This window comes from Macrobrachium nipponense, chromosome 20 (genome assembly GCF_015104395.2).
Source record: "Macrobrachium nipponense isolate FS-2020 chromosome 20, ASM1510439v2, whole genome shotgun sequence".
Taxonomy (NCBI): Eukaryota; Metazoa; Arthropoda; class Malacostraca; order Decapoda; family Palaemonidae; genus Macrobrachium; species Macrobrachium nipponense.
The window spans coordinates 12,997,918-13,025,050 of record NC_061089.1 but is presented as its reverse complement, the minus strand read 5'-3'; the positions used below and the strand labels follow the sequence as shown (position 1 = coordinate 13,025,050).

Below are 27,133 nucleotides of genomic sequence, written 5' to 3'. Positions count from 1 at the left end.
CATGCTCAGAGGTCTTCTTTGCTGTTTTGCTCCTCTGTCTACATCAGTTGTTCCCGAAACATCGAGTGCAGGACATTTCGAGGTCACTTTCGGCCAAGCCACCCAGGACCTTTTGGCACAGTCGGCAAGAAAACCTCGCCCTTCCTTCCCTACCACAAGGCTAAGAAGGAAAAGGAAAGTGTTTCGAGAACCCTTTCGAGGGGCATCTTCATCAAGAACCTCTACGTTTAGAGGTCGTAGACCTTCAAGAAGGGGTAAGACTTTCGCCAAGTCTGTTAAACCCCCCAAATAACTTGCAAGTCCTTCAAACAACGGTGGGCGCCAGACTCTTAGAGTTTGCAGAAGTCTGGGCCCAGGGGCAAAAAGGGGCGGATCCTTGGACCCTTTCTATTTTGAGGAGAGGTTACCTCATCCCTTTCGTCGAAAGACCTCCTTTGACGACCATCCCAAGGGAACTGACGGCCAGGTACAGAGACCCCATCATGAATCAAGCTCTCCATCTAGCAGTAGATAGATGATGAGGGGGCTATCGAACTAGTGACAGACCATCATTCATCGGGCTTCTACAACCGCCTTTTCCTAGTTCCGAAGTCCTCAGGGGGATGGAGGGACCGGTGTTGGATGTAAGCGCCCTGAACTTCTTCGTAGAAAAGAAGAAGTTCACGATGGAAAACGCCTTCATCAGTGCTGCAGCCACTTCGTCCAGGGGACTGGATGGTTTCCTTGGATTTACAGGACGCTTACTTCCACGTACCGATCCATCCTTCCTCGAAGAAGTTTCTCAGATTCATGATGGGGGGGAGGGAAAATTTTTCAGTTCAGGGCTCGTGTTCGGCCTCTCGACGGCCCTCAAGTGTTCACGGGGATTTTGAGGAATGTGGCTCAATGGCTTCATTTGAAAGGGGTGAGGATATCCATGTACCTCGACGATTGGCTAATAAGGGCCAATTCAGAAGATCGTTGTTTGAAGGACTTACAAGTAAAACTTTAGAATTGACGAAGGCTTGGGACTTCTCGTCAATTTCAAGAAGTCATCACTAATTCCCGAAGCAAGAAGTGTGTGTATCTCGGGATAACCAGATAGAACTCTCTTGAGTTTTCGGGCTTTTCCCTCGCAGGAAAGGATAGCCCGAGGATTCGAGAGAGTAACAACCTTCTTAGGGAAAGAAGTATGCACAGTGAGGGAGTGGATGAGTCTGCTGGGGACGCTCTCCTCTCTGGAGCAATTTGTTCCCTAGGAAGGTTGCACCTGAGACCGCTCCAATTCTTACTTCATCGGAATTGGAGTCGTCGTTCTCAGGATTTGACGTTCTCCCTGTCGTTATCCCAGGACATCAAGAAACATCTCTTATGGTGGACAGATCCCAACCTCTTTGCGAAGGGACTGTCTCTTCAATCACAGACCCCCAACCTGGTGTTGTTCTCCGACGCGTCGGACATGGGGTGGGGTGCAACTCTGGGAACCAGCGAGTGTCAGGTACCTGGGTGGGGGACCAGGTAGCCTGGCACATCAACAGAAAGGAGTTGATGGCTGTGTGGTTGGCTCTGAAGGCTTTCGAGCCCAAAGTCAGAAGATCGGTAGTGCAGGTCAACGCGGACAACACTACAGCTCTGGCATATATCAGGAAACAGGGGGGGACGCATTCCTTCTCCCTGTACGAGACAGCAAGAGACCTTCTTCTGTGGGCAGAAGAAAGAGGAATCAAGCTTCTCACCAGGTTTCGTGCAGGGAGAAAGGAATGTAGAGCAGATCTCCTCAGCAGGAAAGATCAGGTCCTTCCCACAGAGTGGACCCACCCTTCATCTGGATGTATGCCAGAGCCTGTGGAAGTTATGGGGCAGGCCACACATAGACCTCTTTGCCACGTCAAAGAACAAGAGGCTGGATCCTTACTGCTCTCCGATATCGGATCCAGAGGCAGTAGCAATAGATGCTCTTCTTCTAGACTGGAACGGACTCGACGTCATACGCGTTTCCCCCTTCAAGATCCTGGGGCTAACCATCAAGAAGTTCGTAGAGTCCGATTCAACGAGAATGACCTTAATCGCTCCCTTTTGGCCGGCCCAAGAATGGTTCACAGAGGTACTGGAATGGTTGGTGGACCTTCCAAGATCGCTCCCGCTAAGGAGCTCGATCTACTCAGACAACAACCACTTCGGACAGGTACCACAAAAATCTCCTCGCTCTCAGTCTGACTGGCTTCAGACTGTCCAAAGTTTGGTCAGAGCGAAAGGCTTTTCAGCAACAGCTGCTAAGCAATCGCAAGAGCGAGGAGACCTTCCACCTTGCGTGTATACCAGTCAAAGTGGGATGTCTTCAGACGTTGGTGCAAGAGGAAGAACATTTCTCTTTCAGTACCTCTGTGACCCAAATTGCGGATTTCCTTATTTTCCTCAAAGAAGAATGTCATCTGGTTGTGTCAACTATTAAGGGATACCGCAGTATCGTTGGCGGCGGTATTTCGGCATAGAGGCTTAAAAAAAAATATCCGATGATAAGGACCTGCATGATCTTATTAGATCATTTGAAACCATTAAGCGTCCTCATATAGTACCGAACTGGAATCTAGACGTAGTTCTACAATTCCTTGGATCGTCTAGATTCGAACCTCCTGGCTTTAGCCTCTTTCAAGGATCTGACGAAGAAGGCTATCTTCCTTTTGGCCCTAGCTACAGCTAAGAGAGTGAGTGAGCTCCAAGCTATTGAGGGCAATGTAGGGTTTAAGGAAGATTCTATGGTGTGTTCGTTTCTTCCAAGTTTCCTTGCAAAGAATGAAAAACCCATCACGCCCTTGGCCCAGGAGCTTTGAAGTTCGTAGTTTTATCTTTTCTAGTAGGGGAAGAGCCTGAAAGAACTCTTTGCCCCTATGAGAATTATGAAGTATTTCCTTAAAAGAGGAAGGAACAACTTAAGGCTAATCAAGATGTGCTTTGGTGCTCCGTAAAGGACCCCACTCGGCCCATGTCGAAGAATGCTCTTTCCTTTTTTCTGAGAAGCCTTATTACAGAGGCACATGTTGCCTGTTAAGGAAGACATTTTAGACTACTGAAAGTGAAAGCTCACGAGGTGAGAGCCATCGCAACTTCGCTTGCATTCAGAAAAAATATGTCTGTGTGGAACTTGATGGAGGCGACTTTTTGGAGATGCCAATCGGTTTTCGCAAACCACTACCTACGTGATGTAAAAATCACATATGATAAATGCTTCGCCTTGGGTCCTTTCGTATCGGCGGATTCGGTGCTGCGGGGCAGGGAGCTGAAACTTATCCTGTGTAAATTTTTTATATGTTACCCTATATTTTATATTGTTGTTTTTTGGTTGTCTGAAAGAGGTTGCAGGAGGCACCTCTTTTTGTCGTAATATTAACCCTTTGTATTTTGGTTAGGTGGTCTGGTGGGTTTTGGCTCCTTGCAGAGGTAGTGGTAAGGAATCTGTTAGGTAAGCGGACAAGGTCCCTCTAACAGCATCCGACTTGGATTCTACCACAATAGGGGATCACATATCCCAGTGGTAGATCCGAGAGTCTTTCAGCATCAGGTCACGTCCTAGCTGTAGCTCTCCAGGCAATGCAGACTCAGAGATAGTATCTATGAAGTCTTCATCCTGAAAAGGTGAGAACCAAGGTTTTTATATCCTACAACATTAGTTGTTTCCCGTCTTACCTGTATTATTGAGCTGTCTCTTACCCTCCACCAAGGGTGCCAATCAGCTAAGTATATATCTGTCAGAGAATTCATGTACAAAAATGATATTGTTAAACTACAATAAAGTTTTGTACATACTTACCTGGCAGATATATACGATTAATGGCCCACCCAGCCTCCCCTCAGGAGACAGGTGGAAGAGAAAAATCTGACAAGCTTACGGGAGTGGTTCGTACATCCGCCACCCAGCGGCGGGTAAGGTAGACCACCTGACCTACCTGTCGCGTGTGCCGCGAGATTTGAAATTCTGTCGGGAACGTCGGAGACTATAGCTAAGTATATATCTGCCAGGTAAGTATGTACAAAACTTTATTGTAGTTTAACAATATCATTTTTCATAGCTAACAAATCTGAGGTCTTAACATTGACTGCCCACCTTTAGCCACCCCTCTTGTAGTTCTGGGTTGGAAGAAAGACTAAATGCGTCACAGGGTTCAAGCATGGTCACTGACCAGCATCCACCTCATCTACGCTTTAGATGCCAAATGCCACAGATTCCTTGCATATACAATATTTTATTGTTTTTAAATGGTTTCCAGCTGCCACCAGAAGATTTATCCTATTGTTAAGACCTCAGGTTTGTTAGCTATGAAAAATAAAAATACTACTTAATAAAAAAATGTCATTTCCATGGTATTTTGACCCTGTTTGCTGTATTACTGTTATTGGTTTTTTAAACATCACAATTTTAAACAGGTTTTTAAAGAAGTCATTGTCACTAACTATCAGCAATAGCTAAAATTGATGATATTGCCAGAAAGGGAACATCTAGATTTGCTTTCATGCTGGTTTTACAGTCTTCAGAATTTAATGATGTTTTTTCCTCTTGCAGGATCTCCTGTTTTGCCCTGACTTCACTGTGACTACAAACAAAAAATCTGGACCGGTCTGTATAGTGATTGGTGAAAGCACTGAATAATTTCTTATGAATGAAAGTTCTAGATTTTTATATACTATAGCTCTTTTATTTGTTCTGTTAGTTGTTCAAAAGAGTTCTCATAGTACATATGCATTTTCATTCCACTGTATTCTTCATAGTTGTCCTTTCTTAATGAATAATTCATTTTTTTCAGGATAAACATGAAGATTTACAAAGTATAGATAGTTGTGAGTTTATATGGGCATCAGGAGTGGGATTTGCACATTCGCCACCGCATGTTCCAAGTCAAGATGTAAATCGTACGGAAATATTGAAGCTCATTCTTACTTGCTTTAGCCAGAGTATATACCAACCATCATCAGGTAATAAATTATTTTTATGGGTCATTGCTGCTGTGCACAGATCATTGTCTCTTCATGAGCCCTTATTTTATAGGTTAATTTGTATTTTGATATTGTTCCGATACGTATACAAACCCAAGGTCCTTTTAGCAATAGGAAGGTACTTAGCGGCAGCTGAACCAGTCGTAATCTTCAAACAAGGGGTTTTGGTAGTTAACTACTTGTCCGGCAGTTGGTAGTCAGTCCGACCCCGAGGAGAGGAGTCACTTTGCTTTCAGCTGCTTCAATCGTATGCTTGGTTTTCTTCACTTCGTGAAGGCCTTTTCTCTTTTTCTATTACTCAGTGTGAATGTACAAAGCCTGCATAATTACGTATCTGTTTTTTGTATATCGTACTCAGTGATTTTTGTAAGTGATAATGGAATCCCGAGAGCCGGAGAGACCCCCTCGACCCCCCATCAGCCGCAGATTGTGCCCTGGTGTGGAGGGCCGTAAGTGTGGGGCCTTTCAGTCCTCTGTAGAGGTTGATCCTCATGAATTTTGCGCTTGGTGACGAGGGCGAGAATGCTCTTGCACCGACCCATGTGATGTATGTGTTGTATGGTCGGAGGAGCAGTGGGAGCACTATGGGGGGAGGAAGAAGCCGCATAAGCTGGCCAAGGAGTCATCGGAGGGTTCTCCCGTTACTCCTTTGGTTACGGACAGGTCTTCTTTTCTCCCTCCATCGCAGCTCCCTCGTATCGCTCTTTCCCATTCGGGGGGGTTATCTCACTTCTTCTCCTCTCTCGATCAGTCGAGCGTGGAGGATGGGGCCAGGTACCCTGATGTCCAGTTGTATTCGGGATCGTCTGTTCGCTCGGGCTGGGATCTGTCCCCTCGGGCGAGGAGAGACCCCCCCCTCTTACTAACCTGACTCTGTATCCTTCCTCAGACTTGCTTGCACGGAGGACGATCTCTGCCGGGCCTGGTACTCGCTGGGGCTCCAGGGGACACCGATGGTTCAGGGGCTGCTGAGTCATCTAGCGAGAGGGACCATGCCTGTAACTCACGGCCCGACCACCACGACAACCGCGACTGTGTCCACACCTTGCTACGCTGCTCCGCCTCACCTGGTGTACACCCAGCACGTAGCCATGGTTACCCCAACAGCTGCTGTGCAGGCGCCGCTGCCAGAGGTGAAGAGGTTTACCCTTGTTACCGCCGCCTGGTTTGCCGCTCTTGCTCCAGCCCTGACTTTCCAGTGTACCAAGAGCTCTCCCCTGGACTGCTCCAGTACAGAGGATGCTACTGCTTCCTGCCCGCCTCCTGTTCCTGACCTGCTTGCCGCTCCAGTTCCAGTACCAGTTCCTGCCGCCATTGTTCCTGCCCGTGGTGTTGCTGCTCCCACCCCTCCCCAGGTCCTTCCGGACAGGTGCAGTCGGGCCCTGTTACTTCGTCAACTGCCCCGGCTCCGTCTTGGATGGAAGACCTGACGGTGGTCCTGAGGAAGCTGACGAAGAAGAAGAGGAGGAGGAAGGTGTCGTCATCTTCATCGTCTTCTTTGTCGTCGTCTGCTGCTGCTTCCCCTTCATCTTCTAAGGCCCCACAACCGAAGAAGAAGAAGGTTGCCTCCTCACCCCCTAAGAAGGCTCGTCCTGAGACTTCAAGGGTCCGTCCCCACTCGGTGGGGATAGTTGGGAATTCCGCTGGTCTTCCCTGTTCCTTCGGGAACGGGGCCCGTCTCTCCTTCCGCAAGGAAGAAGAAGACGGGGAGCAGAGGAGCGCCGGCTAACACCGGTACCTCCTCGCCTGGCGCTAGAGGTTCTGCCTCGGCGCCGGGTACCGTCTCGGCCTCTCAATTGCGAGAGGTACCGAGTGTACGGTCACCTGCGGGTGACCATGCAGCCAAGACCCAGGCATCCGAGTCCACTTGACGCCAGGATCCAGGCATAGAGCAGAAGACTGGCGGGAGTCGACCAGGCGACTCCCAACAGACCGGCGATCGCTCTCGCGGCGATCCACCAGTACCCAGGGTTGACGCGATGGTCCCAGACCGGTCACGGGCTGAGGTGAGGAAGCGGTCCCCTTGGTCCCCAGCGGCGTGACGCGCCGTGAGGACAGGCCTCGCTCCCATCACGACAGCGGACTCTGCCGCTCCCCTGGCATCCGCTCCTACCGGGACCGGGTGGAGAGGGGGACCAGCAGCAGCTCTCCTGACGCTCGGGACCGTCGCCGCTGTTCTTGGTCCAGCCGCTCTCCCCGTGAGAACCGCTCGACAGGCCTGCAGCTCAATCACCACCAGCGGGCCCTTCCCACAGAACACCGGTTCTGCCGGTGGGCGAGGGGTTAGCGTCAGGTCTACCTCTCCTATCCCTTTAACTACCTCGGGCTACACTGGGAAGAGCGAGGTGACCAAGAGTGATCGCAATGGGTGTGCTCCTCGCGATCCTGCCATAACGCCCTACGAACCTGGCACGGTCCTAGGACTGACCAGATCGTAAGCGCAAGTGGTAGGAGGAGACCATGAGGGGTCTGTTGCGGTTCCTCCTTTGGAAGGAGGGGGGTCTCGGAAGGCGTTCTCGCTGGAGGGGCTTGACGGCCCGTCTCCGCAGGACACAGTCACTCCTGAGATCCAGAGGCTGTTCGCAGAGGTTATTGCACTGATCCGTCAGCACAACGAAACGACCTTAGGGAAGGATCGCCGCTCCCACCCTCCGAGCCTACATCCTCGAATTCTGCCGCAATCTGGGGATCGTAGTGAATTACGAGAAGTCAGATCTCTAGCTCAAGCAGAGGATGAAGTACCTGGGCCTGCTGATCGACACGGCAGCAGGACGAGTCTTCCTCACAGATTCATGGATCAGCAGGTTCAGGGAGGCAGCAGTACGGTTCCTGTCCCTACAGGAGCAGCCAGCTCAGCAGTGGCAGGTCATCTTCGGATGATCCTGGTGGCGCCCAAATGGCTCTGCTCGCCGAAGCACCGAGATTCCCCCTTGGCACAACACCCCTGTGCCAGCCACACATAGACGGTACCACCGGTCCATCGGAAGTCTCTGTGTTCACGGCTGGCTGTTATCCACCATCTCTTGTGAGCGAGAGGCTTTTTCTTGCCAGCGCAGTAACAAGAGATGTCTGGGTACCCAGACAGTCCTCTGCAGCTGTATACCAGGGGGGAAAGTGGTCCGTCTTCTGTGGTTGGTGTCGTGGACGGGGTCTCTCTCCTCTCAGAGCCGCTATTCAGCAGTTAGCAGATTTCCTCGTGTTCCTTCGCCTAGAGAAGCTCCTCTCTGTCTCCGCAGTTAAAGGATACAGAGCTGCCTTAGCCCTAGTCCTTAAACTGCGAGGAGTGGATATCTCCTCCTCCTTCGAGATCTCCCTCCTGATGAAGAGCTTCGAGAGGTCTTGCCCACCCAGGTAACTCAGGGCCCTGGGGTGGGATGTGACTCTCGTCCTTAGGAGGTTGACTCGAAGACCCTTCGAGCCACTCCGAGTCATCAGACGGGGATCTGACCCTCAAGACCCTCTTCCTCCTGGCCCTGGCATCGGTGAAGAGAGTAGGGGAACTTCATGGTCTTTCCTTCGACGTCAAGCATTCCAGGGGATGGGATCCGTGACGCTTGATTTCATCCTGAACTTCGTAGCGAAGGCTCAGAATCCTTCGGTGCCTGATGACTGGTTTGAGTCTTTCACGATCCCCTCCCTGAAGGACTTCACTGATAATGATGCAGATGAGATACTGCTTTGTCATGTGAGGGCGCTATGGTGCTACCTGGAGAGAACTCGACACCTCAGGCCTGAGTGTCGACACCTCTTCATTAGCACCGGTGTTACCAAGAAAGAAGTTTCCAAGAACACTTTCTTTCTGGCTGCGTTAGGTGATCAGGAGGGAGTACGACACGGATAGTAGTGACAACACCCATACCCTTCGACCGAGAGCTCACGAAGTCAGAGGTATTGGTCCAACCCTTGCGTTCCGCAAGAACTTCTCCCTGGCGCAGGTTCTGAAGGCAGGGGTTTGGGCCAACCAGACCACCTTCACTTCCTTCTACCGTCGGGATATTACCCACAGGTCCTTGGACACTTTTTCTTTGGGACCCATGGTGGCTGCTGAACAAGTTGTGTAGTCTACCCAGCACTCGAGCAGACAGAACAGCATTGCATCCTTGTGTGACTGCATGAATGGACAAGTGATTGAGAGTGTGACTGGCTTCTCTTCCTCCTTCGTTCTTCCTCCTCTACTTGTGGGCAGAGGGCCGCGGTCGTCACTACGCTGAACAGGAAGCAGATGCAGGTAAGCTACACAGCTGAGCTCCATCCTATCCCTTTCAGTAGGGATAGGAGTAATTATCCACCACTCCCCGACAAGAGGTGGGGGAGTGGAAGCCAACAAGAGACAAACCCATGACTTCATTTTGGCTCTTGAAGTAGGAACTAGTTCTTGTGTTTGTTCCGACACGGGATACAAACCTTTCGGTCCTTTTACAATAGGAAGGTAACTAGCGGCAGCTGGATGGTCGTAAGCTTTCCATCAAGGGAGTTCGGTAGTTAACTGCTTGTCCGACAGTGCGCGCGCCGCGCCACTGGGAGGTGAAGAACCACTTTTGCTTTCAGCATGCTGGTGTTTGGACGTGTTCATCATCGCTCTCTGCCCTTTTCATCGTCGTTTGCTTTTCGTATACGTATTTGTGTTTTCTCTTTACTGTTTGTTTTGTGTGAAACTGAAGATTGTAAGTACAATTATTCATTTTCTCAATTATTATTGTGATAATTTGTGAAAAGGATCATGGATTTTCCGCGCCCTCCTATTACCCGACGACTGTGCCCCGGGACTGAAGGGCGTAAATGCGGGAAATTCCGCAGTTTCCCTGAGATTGATCCTCATGTGTTGTGTGCTCGGTGCCGAGGGCGGGAGTGCCCTGTGTAATTTGTGTTAATTGGTCGAAGGTGCAGTGGGGCTTGTATGAGGGTAGGAAGAAGCGAAGGCCTGCCAAGGAGTCGTTGGAAAGCTCTCCCGCGACTTCCTTGGTGACGGACACTTCGTCTTCTTTCCTGCCCCATGCTCAGCTCTTGCGTATGGCACCTTACCCTTCGGGGGGGGGGTTATCCAGGTCCTTCTCCTCACCCGATCTGTCGAGCGTGGAGGAGGGCGCTCGGTACTCCGACGTTCAATTGTATTTGGGGTCTTCCGTTCGTTCGGGGTGGGGCTTGTCCCCCCAGCGCAAGGGGAAACCCCCCCCTAATCACCTGACTGTTGCTTCTGCAGGTGCTTCTGCCACAAGGGATGACCTTGGTCAGGTGTGAGCATCTCTGGGTCTGCAGGGCGTGCCTAGTGTCCAGGGGCTGCTTCATCATCTGGCTGGGTCTGCTGCAGGGTACGCCGCCCCTCCTCACCTGGTGTATTCGTCTCACGTGGTGTCAGTGTCACCTACAGCCGCTGTGCAGGGTCCGATCGCCATACCGAGGGGGAGCGTGCCGCCGCCACCCAGGTTTGCCGTGCTGCCGCGACCAGACTTTCGCTGCCCTAAGAGCTTGCCCCTGGACCTGCCGCCGGTACCCAGGATGTCGCTGGCTGTTGCTCCGCCTCTTGTGTTACCTGTGCCGCCTGCCGTACCTGCCGATGCTGTGCTGGCCGTTCCTGCCATTCCTGCTGTTCCTGAGATGTCCACGCCTGCTGACGTCGTCCCTGCTCGTGGTGTTGCTGCCCCAGACGTTGGTCTGTCCGGACAGGTGTGTCCGGGCCCTGTTGCTTCGGCAACAGCAGCCCCGGCTCCGCCCTGGATGGCAGACTTAACGTCTTTCCTGAGGAAGCTGACGAAGAAGAGGAAGAGGAGGAAGGTGTCGTCGTCGTCTTCATCTTCGTCGTCTGCCGCCTCTTCCCCTTCGACTTCCAAGGCTTCACAGCCAAGGAAGAAGAAGGCTGCCTCCTCCCCTCTTAAGAAGGCTCCCTCAGGAACTTCTCAGGGTCCGTCCCACTCCGGTGGGACGGGGGGTTCTTCCGCTGGTCCTCCTGCTCCTTCGGGAGCGGGGCCTGTCTCTTCTTCCGCAAGGAAGAAGACTACGGGGACCAGAGGGGTACCGGCTAACACCGGTACTTCCTCGCCTAGTGTTAGGGGCTCTGCCGCTACACCAGGTTCCGTCTCGGCCTCTCGTTCGCGAGAGGTACCGAGTGTACGGTCACCTACCGGTGGCCGTGCAGCCAAGAACCAGACGCCAGAGCTTGCTCGGTGCCAGGTTCATGGCACGGAGTGGAAGGCTGGTGAGAGCCACTCAGGCGACTCTCCTCAGGCCAGCTCTTGCTCTCGTAGCGACCAGCCGGCTACCCGGGTTGACATGACGGTCTCTGACCGGCCACGGGCTGAGGCTGGGAAGAGGTCCCCCCGATCGCCAGTGGTTCGACGCGCCGTGAGGACAAGCACCGGTCTCACCGTGACAGTGGTCTCTGCAGGTCGCCTGACCGCCGCCCCCACAGGGAATGGACGGGTAGGGCAACCAGCAGCAGCTCCTCTGACACACGAGATCGGGGCCGCTTTTCTCGGTCCAGCCGTTCTCCCCAGGGAAACGGCTCGACTAGGCCTGCTGCTTGATCCCCACTGCGGGTTGGTGATCGCCTGCAGCTCCAAGCCCGCTGGTTCTGCCAGTGAGCGAGGGGGGAGCATCAGGTCTGCCTCTCCCGTGCCTTCAACTTCCTCAGGTTACACCGGGAAGAGCAAGGCACCGAGGAGTGATCATGAGGGGCGCGCCCGCACAATCCCGTCACGACGCCGTATGTGCCAGGCACGGTCCTAGGATCGACCAGGTTGTACGCGCAAGTGACAAGAGGAGACCGAGAGGGGTCTGTCGCTGTTCCCCCTCCTGAAGGGGGAGGAGCTCGGGATATGCTCTTGTTCGAGGGACTTGATGGTCCTACTTCGCAAGATGCAGTGACTCCCGAGATCCAGAGGAACTTTGCCAAGGTTATTGCACTGGAGTTCTGTTGTGATCTGGGGATCGTCGTGAACTTCGAGAAGTCCGATCTCGAACCTAAGCAGAGGATGAAGTACCTGGGTATGCTGATCGACACGGTAGCAGGGCGAGTCTTCCCCGCAGACTCGCGGATCAGCAGATTCAGGGAGGCAACCGAATGGTTCCTGTCTCGGTAGGAACAGGCAGCTCAGCAATGGCAAGTCGTCACTCGAGAAGTTAGTCCCTCACGGGCGTCTTCACCTGCGGTCTCTCCAGTGGAGACTAAAGGAGAGTTGGTCACAGGCGACGGACCCACCATACTTCCCCGCGTCCCTCACGCTGGAGGTAAGGCAGGACCTAGCCTGGTGGCTCGACGACAGGAACCTCATAAGAGGAGTGCCTCTCTGCACTTCCCCCCCGGAGATGCTGCTGTTCTCAGACACATCAAACGAGGGATGGGGCGCACAGCTGGAGGAGTTGCTGGCTTCAGGAGTGTGGGACGATCACGACAACACCTTCACATCAATGTCCTGGAGCTCAAGGCAGCGTTCCTCGCTCTCCAAGAGTTCCAGGACCGCTTGGTGGGACACTCAGTGGTGTTCATGTGCGACAACACCACGGTACGTGGTGGCTTACATAAAAAAATGGGGGGCCTAGTGTCTCTCCCGTTGCATCAGTTGACACGGCAGGTGCATGAGTGGGCCATGGCTCACTCGATAGAGCTGTCAGCCCGCTACATTCCAGGGAAGAAGAATGTAGTAGCAGACAAGCTCAGCCGTCGGGATCAGGTGATAGGGACCGAATGGTCCCTACACCAGGACGTGGCAGAAAGGCTCTTTGACCTGTGGGGGCGTCCAGTCGTGGATCTGTTCTCTACCCGGCACAACAGGAAACTTCAAGTTTTCTTTTCAGCCGTGCCGGACCCATGGGCAGCTGCAGAGGATGCTCTTCAACACCCGTGGGACAACCTCTTCACCTATGCCTTTCCCCACTTCAGCCCGATTCGCAAGGTGATCAGTCGAGTGCTGACCACCCCAAATCTCAGGATGATCCTGGTGGCTCCCAAATGGCCTCAGGCCATTTGGTATCCGGACCTGCTGGCTCTGCTTGCAGAAGCACCGAGAGAGATTCCCCATTGGCACAACCTTCTCGCCCAGCCACACGTAGAACGGTACCACCGAGCAGTCCAGTCTCTACATCTTCACGGCTGGCTGTTATCCACCATCTCTTGCGAACGAGAGGCTTTTCTCGTAGCGCAGCAACAGAGATGGCTGGAAACATCAGACAGTCCTCTGCAGCAGTGGGCCGTCTTCTGTGGTTGGTGTCGTAGACGGGGTCTATCTCCTCTCAGAGCCTCTCTTCAGCAGGTAGCGGATTTCCTCATTTTTCTTCACCAAGAAAAGCTCCTCTCGGTCCCCATAGTGAAAGGATATAGAGCCGCCCTGGCACTAGTCCTGAAACTGAGGGGATTGGACATCTTGAACTCGTTCGAGATCTCCTTGCTAATGAGGAGCTTTGAAAGGTCTTGCCCACCCAGGGAACTCAGGCCCCCTGAGTGGGACGTGATTCTCGTCCTTAGGAGTTTGACTCGAAGACCCTTCGAGCCACTCCGAGAGTCGTCAGACAGGGATCTGACCCTCAAGACCCTCTTCTTGCTGGCCCTGGCATTGGCGAAGAGTAGGGGAACTTCATGGTCTTTATTTCGATGTGAAACATTCCAGGGGATGGGGATCAGTGTCGCTCGATTTCGTCCCGAACTTCGTTGCGAAGACTCAGAAACCGTCGATCCCTGACGACAGGTTCGAGTCTTTCACAATCCCTTCCCTAATGGACTTCACCAACAATGATGCAGATGAGATGCTGCTTTGTCCTGTGAGGGCGCTACGGCGCTATCTGAAGAGAACTCGACACCTCAGGCCTGAGTGTCGACGCCACTTCGTTAGCACCGGGGTGACCAAGAAAGAAGTATCCAAGAACATGCTTTCTTTCTGGCTATGTGAGGTGATCAGGAGAGCGTACGAGGCTGAGGGTAGTGACAACATCAGTACGCTCCGTCCGAGAGCCCACGAAGTCAGGAGCATTGGTCCTTCTTTTGCGTTCCACAAGAACTTCTCCGTGGCGCAGGTCCTGAAGGCAGGGGTCTGGGCCAACCAGACTGCCTTCACCTCCTTTTACCTTCGGGATATTGCCCACAGGTCCTTGGATACTTTTTCCTTGGGACCCGTGGTGGCTGCTCAACATGTTGTGTAGCTAATCCAGACCCTCGCAGGCTGAACAGCATCGAGTCCTGGTGTGACTGTAAGAATGGATGAGTGAATGAGAGTGTGACTGGCTCCTCTTCCCATCTTTTTCTCCCCCTCTACCTGTGGGCAGAGGGATACGGTTGTCATCATGCTGGATAAGGACGAGGTGCAGGTGAGCTATATGACAGAGCCCCATCCTATCCCTTTCACTAGGGATAGGAGCGAATATCCACCACTTCCCCCAACAAGGGGTGGGAAGTGGATGCCAACAAGAGACAAACCCATAACTTTATGTTGCCTCTTGCAAACAGGAACATGTTCTTGCTTGCTGGTACGAAGAGATACGCTTGCCTCTCTCTTAGTACTCGGTCCAGAGGTCTGACCATTGATCCTGCGGTGCACACCCCGATCAATCGGACAGAGGCTTGGATCCCTCCCGAGCTCTTACGACCAGGGAGGCTTCCAAGGTTGGGCGAACATCAGTCTGTTCACAAAGACTCAGATTCCTCCCACCAAGAAGTAAGTCTTCTTCCTATTGTAAAAGGACCAAAAGGTTTGTATCCCGTGTCGGAACAAATGACAATTTGTCCAAAATTGCATTTTTCCTAACTATACAAACCTGAGGTCCTTTTACACATAGCCCCACCTCATGCCACCTCTCACTCTGCAGTTTTTGCTTGGGCCTAAAGCAAAAGTGATTCTTCACCTCCCAGTCGCACGGAGCGCGCACTGTCGGACAAGCAGTTAACTACCGAACTCCCTTGTTTGAAAGCTTACGACCATCCAGCTGCCGGTAGTTACCTTCCTATTGTAAAAGGACCTCAGGTTTGTAGTTAGGAAAAATGCAATTTTGGACAAATTGTCATTTTTGCTATTTATAAGAGGTACACTTGCCTCCCTCTTATAAATTTGGTCCAGAATTCTGACCACTGATCTGGCGGTGCACACCCCGATCAGCTGGACAGAGGCTGGGATCCCTCCCTCTGCTCTTACGACCAGGGAGCGATCCAAGGTAGGACAAACACCAGTCTGTTCATAAGACTCAGATTCCACCCACCAATAAGTGAGTCTTCCTATTGTTAAAGGACCGAGGGTTTGTATACGTATCGAACAAATAACAATTTGTCGAAAATTGTAATTTGCCTAACTATACAAACCTGAGATCCTTTACACATAGTCCCACCTCATGCCACCCCTCACTCTGTGTTTCCTGGGCCTAAAGCAAAGTGACTCCTCTCCTTGCAGTCGGACTGACCGCCAACTGCCGGACAATTAGTTAACTACCAAACCCCCTTGTTCGAAGCTTACGACCGGTTCAGCTGCCGCTAAGTACCTTCCTATTGTTAAAGGACCTCAGGTTTGTATAGTTAGGAAAAATAAAATTTTCGACAAATTGTTATTTTTGTATATAGAGTTGTTGACAACTGATTAATATGTAGACCTATTTTCAAATAAAAAAGTGTTTGCCATGGACAGCACTTAAGAATACAAAAGAATACAAAAGTAAGAATCGTATCCAAAAGAATACGAGAGTAAAAATCGTTGTGAAAGAACTGGAAGGACTGAGGACCACTACATACAGGCAGTCCCCTGTTATTGGTGGGGGTTCTGTTCTCGGCAGGGTCTGATAAGAAAAACCTCCATTAACTGAAACATGATATTTTTATAATAAAAAATAATGTGTTGTATATACTTACCCATTAGTTATAATTATAGCTTTTGTCCTAGATGCTCATAAGAATAGGACTAAAGCTATATAATTACTGGGTAAGTCCCTTATACAAAATTAGCGATTTATGGTGCTTATGGCGCTGATATCCAGTTTGTGATTTCTCCTTTAGGTATGTTATAGTGCCATAACTCTATTATTGACACCTTATAGCACTGATAATCAGAACTTGGTGCGTTATGGCGCGATAAAACACCAATTTTATGGTGCTAGACAAGTGCCATAAATCTGGATTGCCATTAACCGAGTCCGCTGATAACCGGAGACTGTCTGTATAAGGTTTTACTACAAAACTAATTGAAGTCACGTAAAGTTGTTGGTCCCGTTGCTGAATAACTGCTGGTTCCATGCAACGTAAAAACACCATACAAACAAACAAACTATTGATTGTAATTATTGTAATCAGCATGCATGAAACTATATGAAACAGGCACAGTGGAACATAATTTCCTCATGAGAAATTCTGCGTAAATAAGAATAGAAGAAACTACCCTAAATATACAAAGATAAGGGAAAAACCTTTTTAGAACTTCTTTAGCCCAACTTTCTATGTTATTTGTAATGCCTTTCAGAGAGAAAGCACATTTGGTAAAATATGGCCCTGAATTCCTGATATTTGGAAGAGGAATATCAGCAGCCTTGTTGGACTGTGAAGTAGTCCTGTTTTTCTCTGAATTGGCTGATTGTTCCCATCATTGGCCAATAAGGCTGACTTACCACATGCAAAGATGGAAGATTTTAAGTTCATCAAAGATGAGGAAAGTTTTTAATTTAGTGTATGTTTTTGAAATTTTCATTGCAATTTATTTAAGGAAATTTAGGAGTGCAATTTATTTCATAGGAATTTGTTATATTTAGTTCACTTGGAAGTGAATATGTCACTACAACTTGAACCTTGTCGTATGGTATGTAATTGTGCATCAATTATTGGAGCAAGTATGGTTAGTGTGTATCTTCAGTTTATTAAGGCAACAGGATACTTTAAGTTTCTCCTCCAACCCAAGTGTTGTAATCTTTTTATTATTCATATATGAGCTTACATTAATATGGAAAATGTTCACCTGAAAGGCCGAATCAAAATTTATTTTGTATTTTGTATGTCTTAGCTCCTGGCTGCTACTGCAGCTTAGTTAGCACAGACATGAGCTTACAACACGTAATATGGAAAATGCTTACCTGAAAAACAGAATCAAAATTTATTTTGTATTTTGATGTTTTAGCTCTTGGCCGCACAGTTCGCAGCATATAGAGACAGGAAATCAGATTCTTGATATTGTATGAGAAAATTATTTAAATTTGCTTTTGGAGGCTAGTTTTAAGCTTTGGTTTTATATTTTATTCAATCCAGTAGAGAAATTTTGCTCTAAGTATAAAAAATTACATAAAAAGCACAATCCATATAGTTACACATGTGCACAAGGCAACAATAATGCAAGACACAACTTTTTTTTTTTCTCTAAAAAATGACAAATCTATTGAAGTCACAAAATTACTAGAGACTGAAGGAGACAATTTAACACTTTTTCTCAGAATATTATCAAATATTTTCTATCTATGACAGCCAAAACCTATGTCTTGATTTTAGAAAGAGTACTGTAATAAAGAACATGAGCTACTTCCTTGAAGTAGCTCATGTTCTTTATTACAGTACTCTTTCTAAAATCAAGACATAGGTTTTGGCTGTCATAGATAGAAAATATTTGATAATATTCTGAGAAAAAGTGTTAAATTGTCTCCTTCAGTCTCTAGTAATTTTGTGACTTCAATAGATTTGTCATTTTTTAGAGAAAAAAAAAAGTTGTGTCATGCATTATTGTTGCCTTGTGCACATGTGTAACTATATGGATTGTGCTTTTTATGTAATTGTTTATTTTTGCTCAAAATAACAAATTGTCATCATTACCATCATTTCTGTCCTGCAGATGGAACAGACGCAACTAATCGATGGATAGCTGTTTTCACTTCTGCAGACAACCGTCATGCATTACCTCTCTTCACGTCGTTACTAAACATCGTATGTGGCTACGATCCTGTTGGATTTGGAGTTCCCTACAACCATCTTCTGTTTTCAGACTCTCGAGAACCTTTGGTTGAAGTTGCGTTACAAATTCTTATTACAACCTTAGACCACGACATAACTGCTGGGTGTGCAGATATTGAAGAAGTGAGTTACTGTCACATATTATGTTTATAGATCAGATTGTATTCATTTAAATTAAAGTATCAGATTCTTAGGATGCAGCATTATTTTTTGTGCCAAAGATTTTGTTAGCCCAAAAATTTTTTTAAATGTTGTTTCTCTTGATGCTGTAAATGGATGATTTACTTGATGATTGTACTGCATTAGAAAGGTAATTTCCCTCTAAACAAAAAAAGGATATATTGAATAAACTAAGAGCAACCAGGATGATTCATTTACTAGAAGTTTTTCCTGTTATGTCAGATTTGACCTGTGTGTGGTTAGATGTGAAATGAGTTCTATCCTCTCTCTTCTGTGTTGTGCATTATCTGCCTGAGAGGTACCATAGAGAGGTACCACTTACTCCATGGAATGCACGTCATACTGTAGGTGGTATTAAAGGTTCTTTGCAGTGTTCCTTTGTCCCCATCTGCATTGGCTTTCAGTCTTTTACTTTTCATCCATTCCATTTGTTCTCTTTCTACTAGGCTGTCCAACTTCTTTTTTTTATTAAAGTTTACCTTACTGCAATTTTCACCTCTCATCCAGGAAAAGTTCTTTGGGTGAGCCCCGTGAGTCTAGAAGTGACTCATTGGTATCCTTAAACTAATTTATGATGATAATATTGTAACAATAGCCTTTTTTTCTCTTGTTTTAAGCATAACTATTGGTCTTTGTCCTGCTACTTCCATGTCTACTACTTTTTGATCAGCTGCTCATCACCCTTACTCACTGTATATCTGAGTAACCAAAACCTTTGAGATCTCTTTCAATTTTTCAGCAGCTGGAAACCATATTTCTGCAGCTTCCTTATTTGTAACATGATCTTTCCACTGTACTCTGGCCATGGCTCTTAGCATTTTGTATTCCCATATTTTCAAAATCATTATTTATTTTTTGTTTTTGAGTCTCTCCTTCAGAGCATAGTGCTCCCTCTACATTTGTATAATAAATTTGCGCTCTCTTCGCATATGGACTACCCTACTGTTTTTACTGGCAATCTAACTACTGTTTGTTCTGATACATAAACAAACCCTCTGTCCTTGAACAATAGGAAGGTACTTAGCGGCAGCTGAACCAGTCGTAAGCTTCGAACAAGGGGGTTCGGTAGTTAACTACTTGTCTGGCAGTTGGCGGTCAGCTCAACTGCGAGGGGAGGAGTCACTTTGCTTTCGGCCGCGTTGGTGGATGGACATGTCGCTCGCCTGTCTGCCCGCTTCAGTCGTATGCTTTGTTTTCTTCACTTCGTGAAGGCTGTTTCTCTTTTTACTCATTGTGAATGTACAAAGCCTGCATAAGTACGCATCTGTTTTTTGTACTGTCCCCCCCGGGCAAGGGGAAACCCCCTCACTGACTCACCCGACTTTTCCTTCCTCAGATCTGCTTGCCACGGGGGACGATCTCGGCCGGGCCTGGTACTTCCTGGGGCTTCAAGGGATACCGATGGTTCAGGGGCTGCTGAGTCACCTGGCGAGGGGGGCCATGCCGGTAACCCACGGCCTGACCACCACAACAACCACGATGGTGTCCACGCCTGGCTACGCTGCTCTGCCGCACCTGGTGTACACCCAGCAAGTAGCCACGGTGACCCTGACAGCTGCTTTGCAGGCAATGCTGCCAGAGGTGATGATGCCTGCTGTGATGCCACCACCTGGTTTTGCTGCTCTTGCTTCAGCCCCTGACTTCCGGTGTCCCAAGAGCTCTCCCCTGGACCTGCCTCCAATGCAGAGGATGCCGCCTCCTGTTCCTGAGTATGCTGCCGCTCCAGTTCCAGTACCAGTTCCGTTCCTGCCGCCGTTGTTCCTGCCCATGGTGTTGCTGCCCCCACCCCAGGTCCTTCTGGACAGGTGCAGTCAGGCCCTGTTGCTTCAGCAACTGCCCCGGCTCTGTCCTGGATGGAAGACCTGACGGTGGTCTTGAGGAAGCTGACGAAGAAGAAGAAGAAAAGGAGGAAGGTGTCGTCGTCGTCTGCCGCCGCTTCCCCTTCGACTTCTAAGGCCCCACAGCCGAAGAAGAAGAAGGTAGCCTCCTCCCCCCCAGTTGGGACTTCCTCCTGTTCCCTCGGGAACGGGGCCCGTCTCTCCTTCCGCAAGGAAGAAGAAGACGGGGGCCGGAGGAGTGCCGGCTAACACCGGTACCTCCTCGCCTGGTGCCAGAGGTTCTGCCTCGGCGCCAGGTACCGTCTCGGCCTCTCATTCGCGAGAGGTACCGAGTGTCCTGCGGGTGACCGTACAGCCAAGACCCAGGCAACCGAGTACGCTCGGCGCCAGGATCCAGGCACGGGGCAGAAGACTGGTGGGGGTCGCTCAGGTGACTCCCACCAGACCAGTGATTCCTCTCGCGGCAATCCGCTGGTACCCAGGGCTGACGTGACGGTCCCAGACCGGCCGCGGGCTGAGGCAAGGAAGCGGTCCCCTCGGTCAAGCGTGCCATGAGGACAGGCCTCGCTCCCACCGCGACAGCGGACTCTGTAGGTCCCCTGACCGCCACTCCTACTGGGACCTGGCGGAGAGGGGGACCAGCAGCAGCTCTTCTGACGCTCGGGACCGTCGCTGCTGTTCTCGGTCCAGCCGCTCTCCCCAGGAGAGCCGCTTGACCAGGCCTGCAGCTCGACCGCGGGTTGGCGATCACCTGCAGCCCCCTCAGCGCACCTGTTCTGTCGGTGGGCGAGGGGGGAGTGTCAGGTCTTCTCTCCTATCCCTTCAACTTCCTCAGGCTACACCGGGAAGAGCGAGGCGATCAGGAGTGATCGCGAAGGGCGCGCTCCTCGCGATCCCACCACGACACCCTACAAACCTGGCAAAGTCCTAGGACCGACCAGATCGCATGCGCAAGTGGCAGGAGGAGACCATGAGGGGTCTGTTGTGGTTCCTCCTGTGGAAGGAGGAGGGTCTCGGGAGGCGTTCTCGCTGGAGGGGCTTGATGGTCCGTCTCTGCAAGATGCAGTCACTCCTGAGATCCAGAGGTTGTTCGCGGAGGTTATTGCGCTGATTCGTCAACACAACGACCTCAGGGAAGGATCGCTGCTCCCACCTTCCCAGCCTACATCGGGTTTGGAGTCATTCTGGGAACCCAAAAAGGAACCCAGGACGATGGTGGGTCTGCCGCAATCGGCCTTGGCTGACACCGTACTGAGCCAGGTGGATGCTCTTGTCTCCGGACAGGAGGGTTCGCTTCAGTCCGGTAGGTCTTCCAAGTTCCTTCCCCCACCTCTACTGCAACAGAGGCGTTTCTACGTTCCTTCAGAAGACCCTCTGCCGCCCAAACAGGTTAACCCGGAGCTAGCTAGGCTAACTCCGGGGGTGTCTCTGCAGCAGCTCCTGTCGGAGAACCTCTGGTTCTAGCAGCAAGAGGCACTTGCCTTGGAATCTACCACTAAGGCAGCATTCCAAGCAGTCTCCTGGATCGACCTGTGGTCATTCACAGTGTCGAAAGCCACGGCCTCCTTGGGGAACATTGCTCCTGAAGGTGACCCGGCTTTTGTGAGACTGTGACAGTCTGGAGGTAGGGCCATCTCCTACCTGGCCCACCAGACGGCTAACCTGTGGGCCAACCTGGTTCTCCGGCGTAGGGACGCTGTTCTCACCCGAGTGACCAGGGTGGCTGGGCAAGAGGCGGCCTTGGGTCTTCGCAACGGACCAGTGTGGAGTTCCTCCTCTCTCTTCCCTAGAGAGATGGTGGACGCTGCGGTGGAACAAAGGTGCACTGACGAGAGTGACCATCTCGTCCACCAGGCAGTCTCAAAGGTGGCTGGGCAACCTCGAACGACTGCAGCTAAGCCCAAGAGTTTAGCTAGCGCTTCCTCTGCGGCTAAGATGATCGCCTCGTCGAAGCCGAGAGGAAAGACTCTGCCTTCGACTTCTACTGTAAGGAGTGACTGTAACCAGCCCCCCTCCCAGTCCTTCTCTCGAGGAAGATCTGGGAAGAAGAAGTCGAAGAGAGGAGGGAAACGCTAGGGACGGTGTTCCCCCTCACCTGCTGCCGGAAGTGGGGGGGTGCCTGGCGAGCCATTGGGCAACATGGCAGCGCTATGGAGCGGAGACCTAGATAGTGAACATCCTTTGGGAGGGATATTTACTACCCTTCAAGTCTCGGCCACCCCTCACCTCCAACCCGGTCCATCTGCAAACGTATGTTCCTGGTTTGACCAAGGACGTGGCGCTTTGGCAGGAAGTAGAAGCCATGCTGAGCAAACGTGCTGTGGAGATCGTATGGGATCAGTCGCCGGGCTTCTACAGTTGACTTTTCCTGGTGAAGTCCTCGGGGGGCTGGCGCCCGGTGATAGATCTCTCTCCCTTGAACCGATTCGTCCACCAGACTTGGTTCACGATGGAAACAGCATGATCAGTGCTCGATTCCATCAGGGAGAACGACTTCATGCTCTCGGTGGATCTGAAGGACGCGTATTTCCAGATACCCATCCATCAATCCTCCAGGAAGTACCTCCGCTTCATCCTCGACGGGACAGTGTACCAATTCAGGGCACTTTGTTTTCGGTCTCTCAACAGCCCCACAGGTGTTCACGCGAGTGTTGATGCTGGTGTCGGCTTAGGCCCACTCAGTAGGGATATGTCCTCTGAGGTATCTCGACAATTGGTTAGTCCTGGCGAGCTCCCACTCGCAGTTGCTGCAGGACAGAGATCGACTCCTCGAATTCTGCCGCGATCTGGGGATTGTAGTGAATTACGAGGAGTCAGATCTCAAGCCCAAGCAGAGGATGAAGTACCTGGGCATGGTAGCAGGGCGAGTCTTCCCCGCAGATTCGCAGATCAGCAGGTTCAGGGAGGCAGCAGGACAGTTCCTGTCTCTACAGGAGCAACCAGCTCAGCAGTGGCAGGTCGTGATCGGTCACTTGTCATCTCTCGAGAAGCTAGTCCCTCACAGGCATCCTCACCTGCGGTCTCTTCAGTGGAGACTAAAGGAGTGTTGGTCACAGGCAAGAGACTCTCCTTTCTTCCCCGTGTCCCTCACGGAGGAGGTGAGGCAGGACCTAGCCTGGTGGCTGGACGACGGGAACCTCGTAAGAGGAGTGCCTCTTCACATTCCCCCCCCCGTGGAGATGTTGCTGTTCTCAGATGCATCAACCGAGGGATGGGGCGCACACCTGGAGGAGTTGCTAACTGCAGGTGTGTGGGACCATCACGACAAGCACCCTCACATCAACGTCCTGGAGCTCAAGGCAGCGTTCCTCGCTCTCCATGAGTTCCAAGATCGTCTGGTGGGACACTCAGTGGTGTTGAAGAGGGACAACACCACAGTAGTGGAGTACGTCAAAAAGCCGGGGGGCCTAGTGTCCCTCCCGTTGCACCAGTTGATGTTGCAGGTGCACGAGTGGGCCATGGCACACTCAGTAGAGCTGTCAGCCCGCTACATTCCAGGCAAGAGGAATGTGGTAGCGGACAAGCTTAGCCGTTGGGATCAGGTAATAGGAACCGAGTGGTCCCTTCACCCAGACTTGGTGGAAAGGATTTTCAACCTGTGGGGGCGTCCAGTCGTAGACTTGTTCACCACCCATCACAACAGAAAACTCCAGGTTTTCTACTCGGTTGTGCCGGACCCATGGGCAGCTGCAAAGGACACTCTTCAACACCCGTGGGACAACCTCTTCGTATACACCTTTCCCCCGTTCTGTCTGATTCACAAAGTGATCAGCAGGGCGCTGATCACCTCGAATCTTCGGGTACCCAGACCTGCTGGCTCTGCTCGCCGAAACACCGAGAGAGATTCCCCACTGGCACAACCTCCTGTGCCAGCCACACATAGAACGTTACCACCGGTCCGTTGAGTCCCTGTGTCTTCCCAGCTGGCTGTTATCCACCATCTCTTGCGAGTGAGAGGCTTTTCTCGCAGCTCAGCAACAGAGTTGGCGGGATACCTCAGACAGTCCTCTGCAGCTGTATACCAGGGGAAGTGGTCCGTCTTCTGTGGTTGGTGTCGTGGACGGGGTCTCTCTCCTCTCAGAGCCACTATTCAGCAAGTAGCGGATTTCCTCGTCTTCCTTTGCCGAGAAAAGCTCCTCTCTGTCTCCGCAGTTAAAGGATGCAGAGTCGCCCTGGCCCTAGTCCTTCAACTGCGAGGAGTGGATATCTCCTCCTCCTTCGAGATCTCCCTCCTGATGAAGAGCTTCGAGAGGTCTTGCCCACCCAGGGAACTCAGGCCCCCGGGGTGGGATGTGACTCTCGTTCTTAGGAGTTTGACTCACAGACCCTTCGAGCCACTCCGAGAGTCGTCAGACAGGGATCAGACCCTCAAGACCCTCTTCCTGCTGGCCCTGGCATCGGCAAAGAGAGTAGGGGAACTTCATGGTCTTTCCTTTGATGTCAAGCATTCCAGGGGATGGGGATCCGTGACGCTTGATTTCGTCCTGAACTTCGTAGCAAAGACTCAGAATCCTTCGGTCTCTGACGACTGGTTCGAGTCTTTCACGATCCCTTCCTTGAAGGACTTCACCGATAATGATGCGATGAGATACTGCTTTGTCCAGTGAGGGCGCTATGGCACTATCTGAAGAGAACTCGGCACCTCAGGCCTGAGTGTCGACGCCTCTTCGTTAGCACCGGTGTTACCAAGAAAGAAGTTTCCAAGAATACTTTCTTTCTGGCTGCATGAGGTGATCAGGAGGGCGTACGACACAGATGGTAGTGACGACACCCGCACCCTTCGTCTGAGAGCCCACGAAGTCAGAGGTATTGGTCCAACCCTTGCGTTCCGCAAGAACTTCTCCCTGGTGCAGGTTCTGAAGGCAGGGGTTTGGGCCAACCAGACCACCTTCACTTCATTCTACCTTCGGGATTCTACCCACAGGTCCTTGGACTTTTTCCTTTGGACCCATGGTGGCTGCTCAACAAGTTGTGTAGTCTATCCAGCACCTGAGCGGACAGAACAGCATCGCATCCTTGTGTGACTGCATGAATGGATGAGTTAAAGAGAGTGTGACTGGCTTCTCTTCCTCCTTCGTTCTCCTCCTCTACCTGTGGGCAGAGGGCCACGGTCGTCACTACGCTGAACAGGAGGCCGATGCAGGTAAGCTACACAGCTGAGCTCCATCCTATCCCTTTCAGTAGGGATAGGAGTATTTATCCGCCACTCCGCAACAAGGGGGGGGAGTGGAAGCCAACAAGAGACAAACCCATGACTTCATTTTGGCTCTTGAAGTAGGAACTAGTTCTTGCCTTTTGCTATTTATAAGAGGTACGCTTGCCTCCCTCTTATAAATTTGGTCCAGAAGTCTGACCACTGATCCTGCGGTGCACACCCCGATCAGCTGGGCAGAGGCTAGGATCCTTCCCTCTGCTCTTACAACCAGGGAGGGAACCAAGGTAGGACGAACACCAGTCTGTTCATAAGACTAAGATTCCACCCATCAAGAAGTAAGTCTTCCTATTGTTAAAGGACCGAGGGTTTGTATATGTATCGGAACAAATAACAATTTGTTGAAAATTGTATTTTTCCTAACTATACAAACCTGAGGTCCTTTACACATAGTCCCACCTCATGCCACCCCTCACTCTGCATTTCCTGGGCCTAAAGCAAAGTTACTTCTCTCCTCGCAGTCGAGCTGACCACCAACTGCTGGACAAGTAGTTAACTACTGAACCCCCTTGTTCGAAGCGTACGACCGGTTCAGCTGCCGCTAAGTACCTTCCTTTTGTTAAAGGACCTCAGGTTTGTATTGTTAGGAAAAATACAGTTTTCTACAAATTGTTATTTTTTTTTTGCTGTTCTTTTCATATCAGGTTCACAGTCAATAATGCCCCAAAGGTAATAGAAATATATTATACCTCTAATAATCCTGCACTTACTCCATGTTGCTCATCTTCCTTCTAATCCCCATTCATTGTAAGATAGGCATGAGAGATTTCTTTCTACTCAGATGATTGCACTTTCTGCATGAATTCATGCCAGTCTTGATCCATGCACTTTCTCCCTAATTTCATGTAAGTAACTTACCAATTAATTATAAAGCTAAGTCTTATACCTCACGCAGAAACTTTGTTTAATTTCATGGTAGTGCTTCTTAATTGTTTACCTAGGTAACAGCCTCTATGGGGAACATCAGAACAACACGGTAGCATTCGACAATTCATTTGTTGTTCATACACGAACAAACCTTTGGTCTTAAGAATAGGATAATTTTTAACGCCTATCTGGATGTGGTTAAATCGTAGATGAAAGCAAGGAATCTTGTGAGATCTTGCAACACGTGCGTATATCGGGAGAAGAATGGTCAAGGACCATGCATCTACACCACCGCGTCAGTCTTGTCCTAACCGCCTGGGCGAGAGTTGTGGTTGACCTCTCTCGGCCTTTACTTGGTTCATTGCCCGTTTCACTTGCGTTTTAGTGTGTGTGGGTGTGTGTGATGTTATTATGGCTTCTTCTCTCCATCTCGGCGACATCAACGTGTGTGCCCCGGAACTCCAGGTTTTCCGTGTTCTCGTTTTTTGGCTTCAGCTGCAACCGATCCCCACGTCACTTGTAGTTAGTGTCGCTCTAACGTTTGTACAATAACGAATCCCTGCACAGAATGCTGTGCGTGGCCTAGAGAGCAGTGGAACTTATTTTATAGTAAGAGGGAACATCGTGGGTTTCTACTCTCCCTTCGTGGGAGGGTTTTTCTTCTCCTTTTCCCAATGCTTTGTCTCCTGCTGCTATCACACCCCATAGTAGTGTTGTGCCTTTGTCCCCTTCCTTTTCTTCCACTGATTCGTTGTTGGAAGTATCTGGAGGCCCTCAGACTGATTTATGTAATGTCGCCCCTTCTTCTTAGGGAGTTAATGTGATTCCCGAGAGGGAGGAGGCTTTTTCATCATTGTCTTTTATTGCAGAGCCGGAGGCGTCCAAAATGGTGGCGCTTTGGGGGACACTTGGGCTACGGGGTTCACCATCCTTGGAGGGTTTGCTGACGCACTTCATGGATGCTCGCTAACCCCCTCCTCCTGGCCTTGTCTTTGTGGGTAGCCAAAGTCAGCAATTTTGTATTGCTCCACCAGTGACAATTGCCACTTCTTCAAGTCAGAGGGAAGCCGTGGCGTCAGCCCCGCTAGTGACGTCACGGGGTCAGTCATTTTGTATTCCTCTGCCAGTGGCGTCTGCTTCTTGTTCAGAAGCTGTGACGTCATCGCCGCTTATGAC

At 50.5% G+C, this 27,133-nt stretch overlaps 1 protein-coding gene across 2 annotated transcripts in view; it reads left to right on the top strand.

Annotated features, from left to right (window-relative positions):
- Nucleotides 1-27,133, top strand: part of LOC135221776 (protein HID1-like) — a 476,459-nt gene that overhangs the window by 126,069 nt on the left and 323,257 nt on the right. For both annotated transcript variants that reach the window (XM_064259610.1, XM_064259621.1), the window contains exons 4-6: nucleotides 4,538-4,591; nucleotides 4,779-4,947; nucleotides 17,742-17,983. In XM_064259610.1, the coding sequence (XP_064115680.1) occupies nucleotides 4,538-4,591; nucleotides 4,779-4,947; nucleotides 17,742-17,983 (465 nt within the window). The remainder of the gene's footprint in view (nucleotides 1-4,537; nucleotides 4,592-4,778; nucleotides 4,948-17,741; nucleotides 17,984-27,133) is intronic.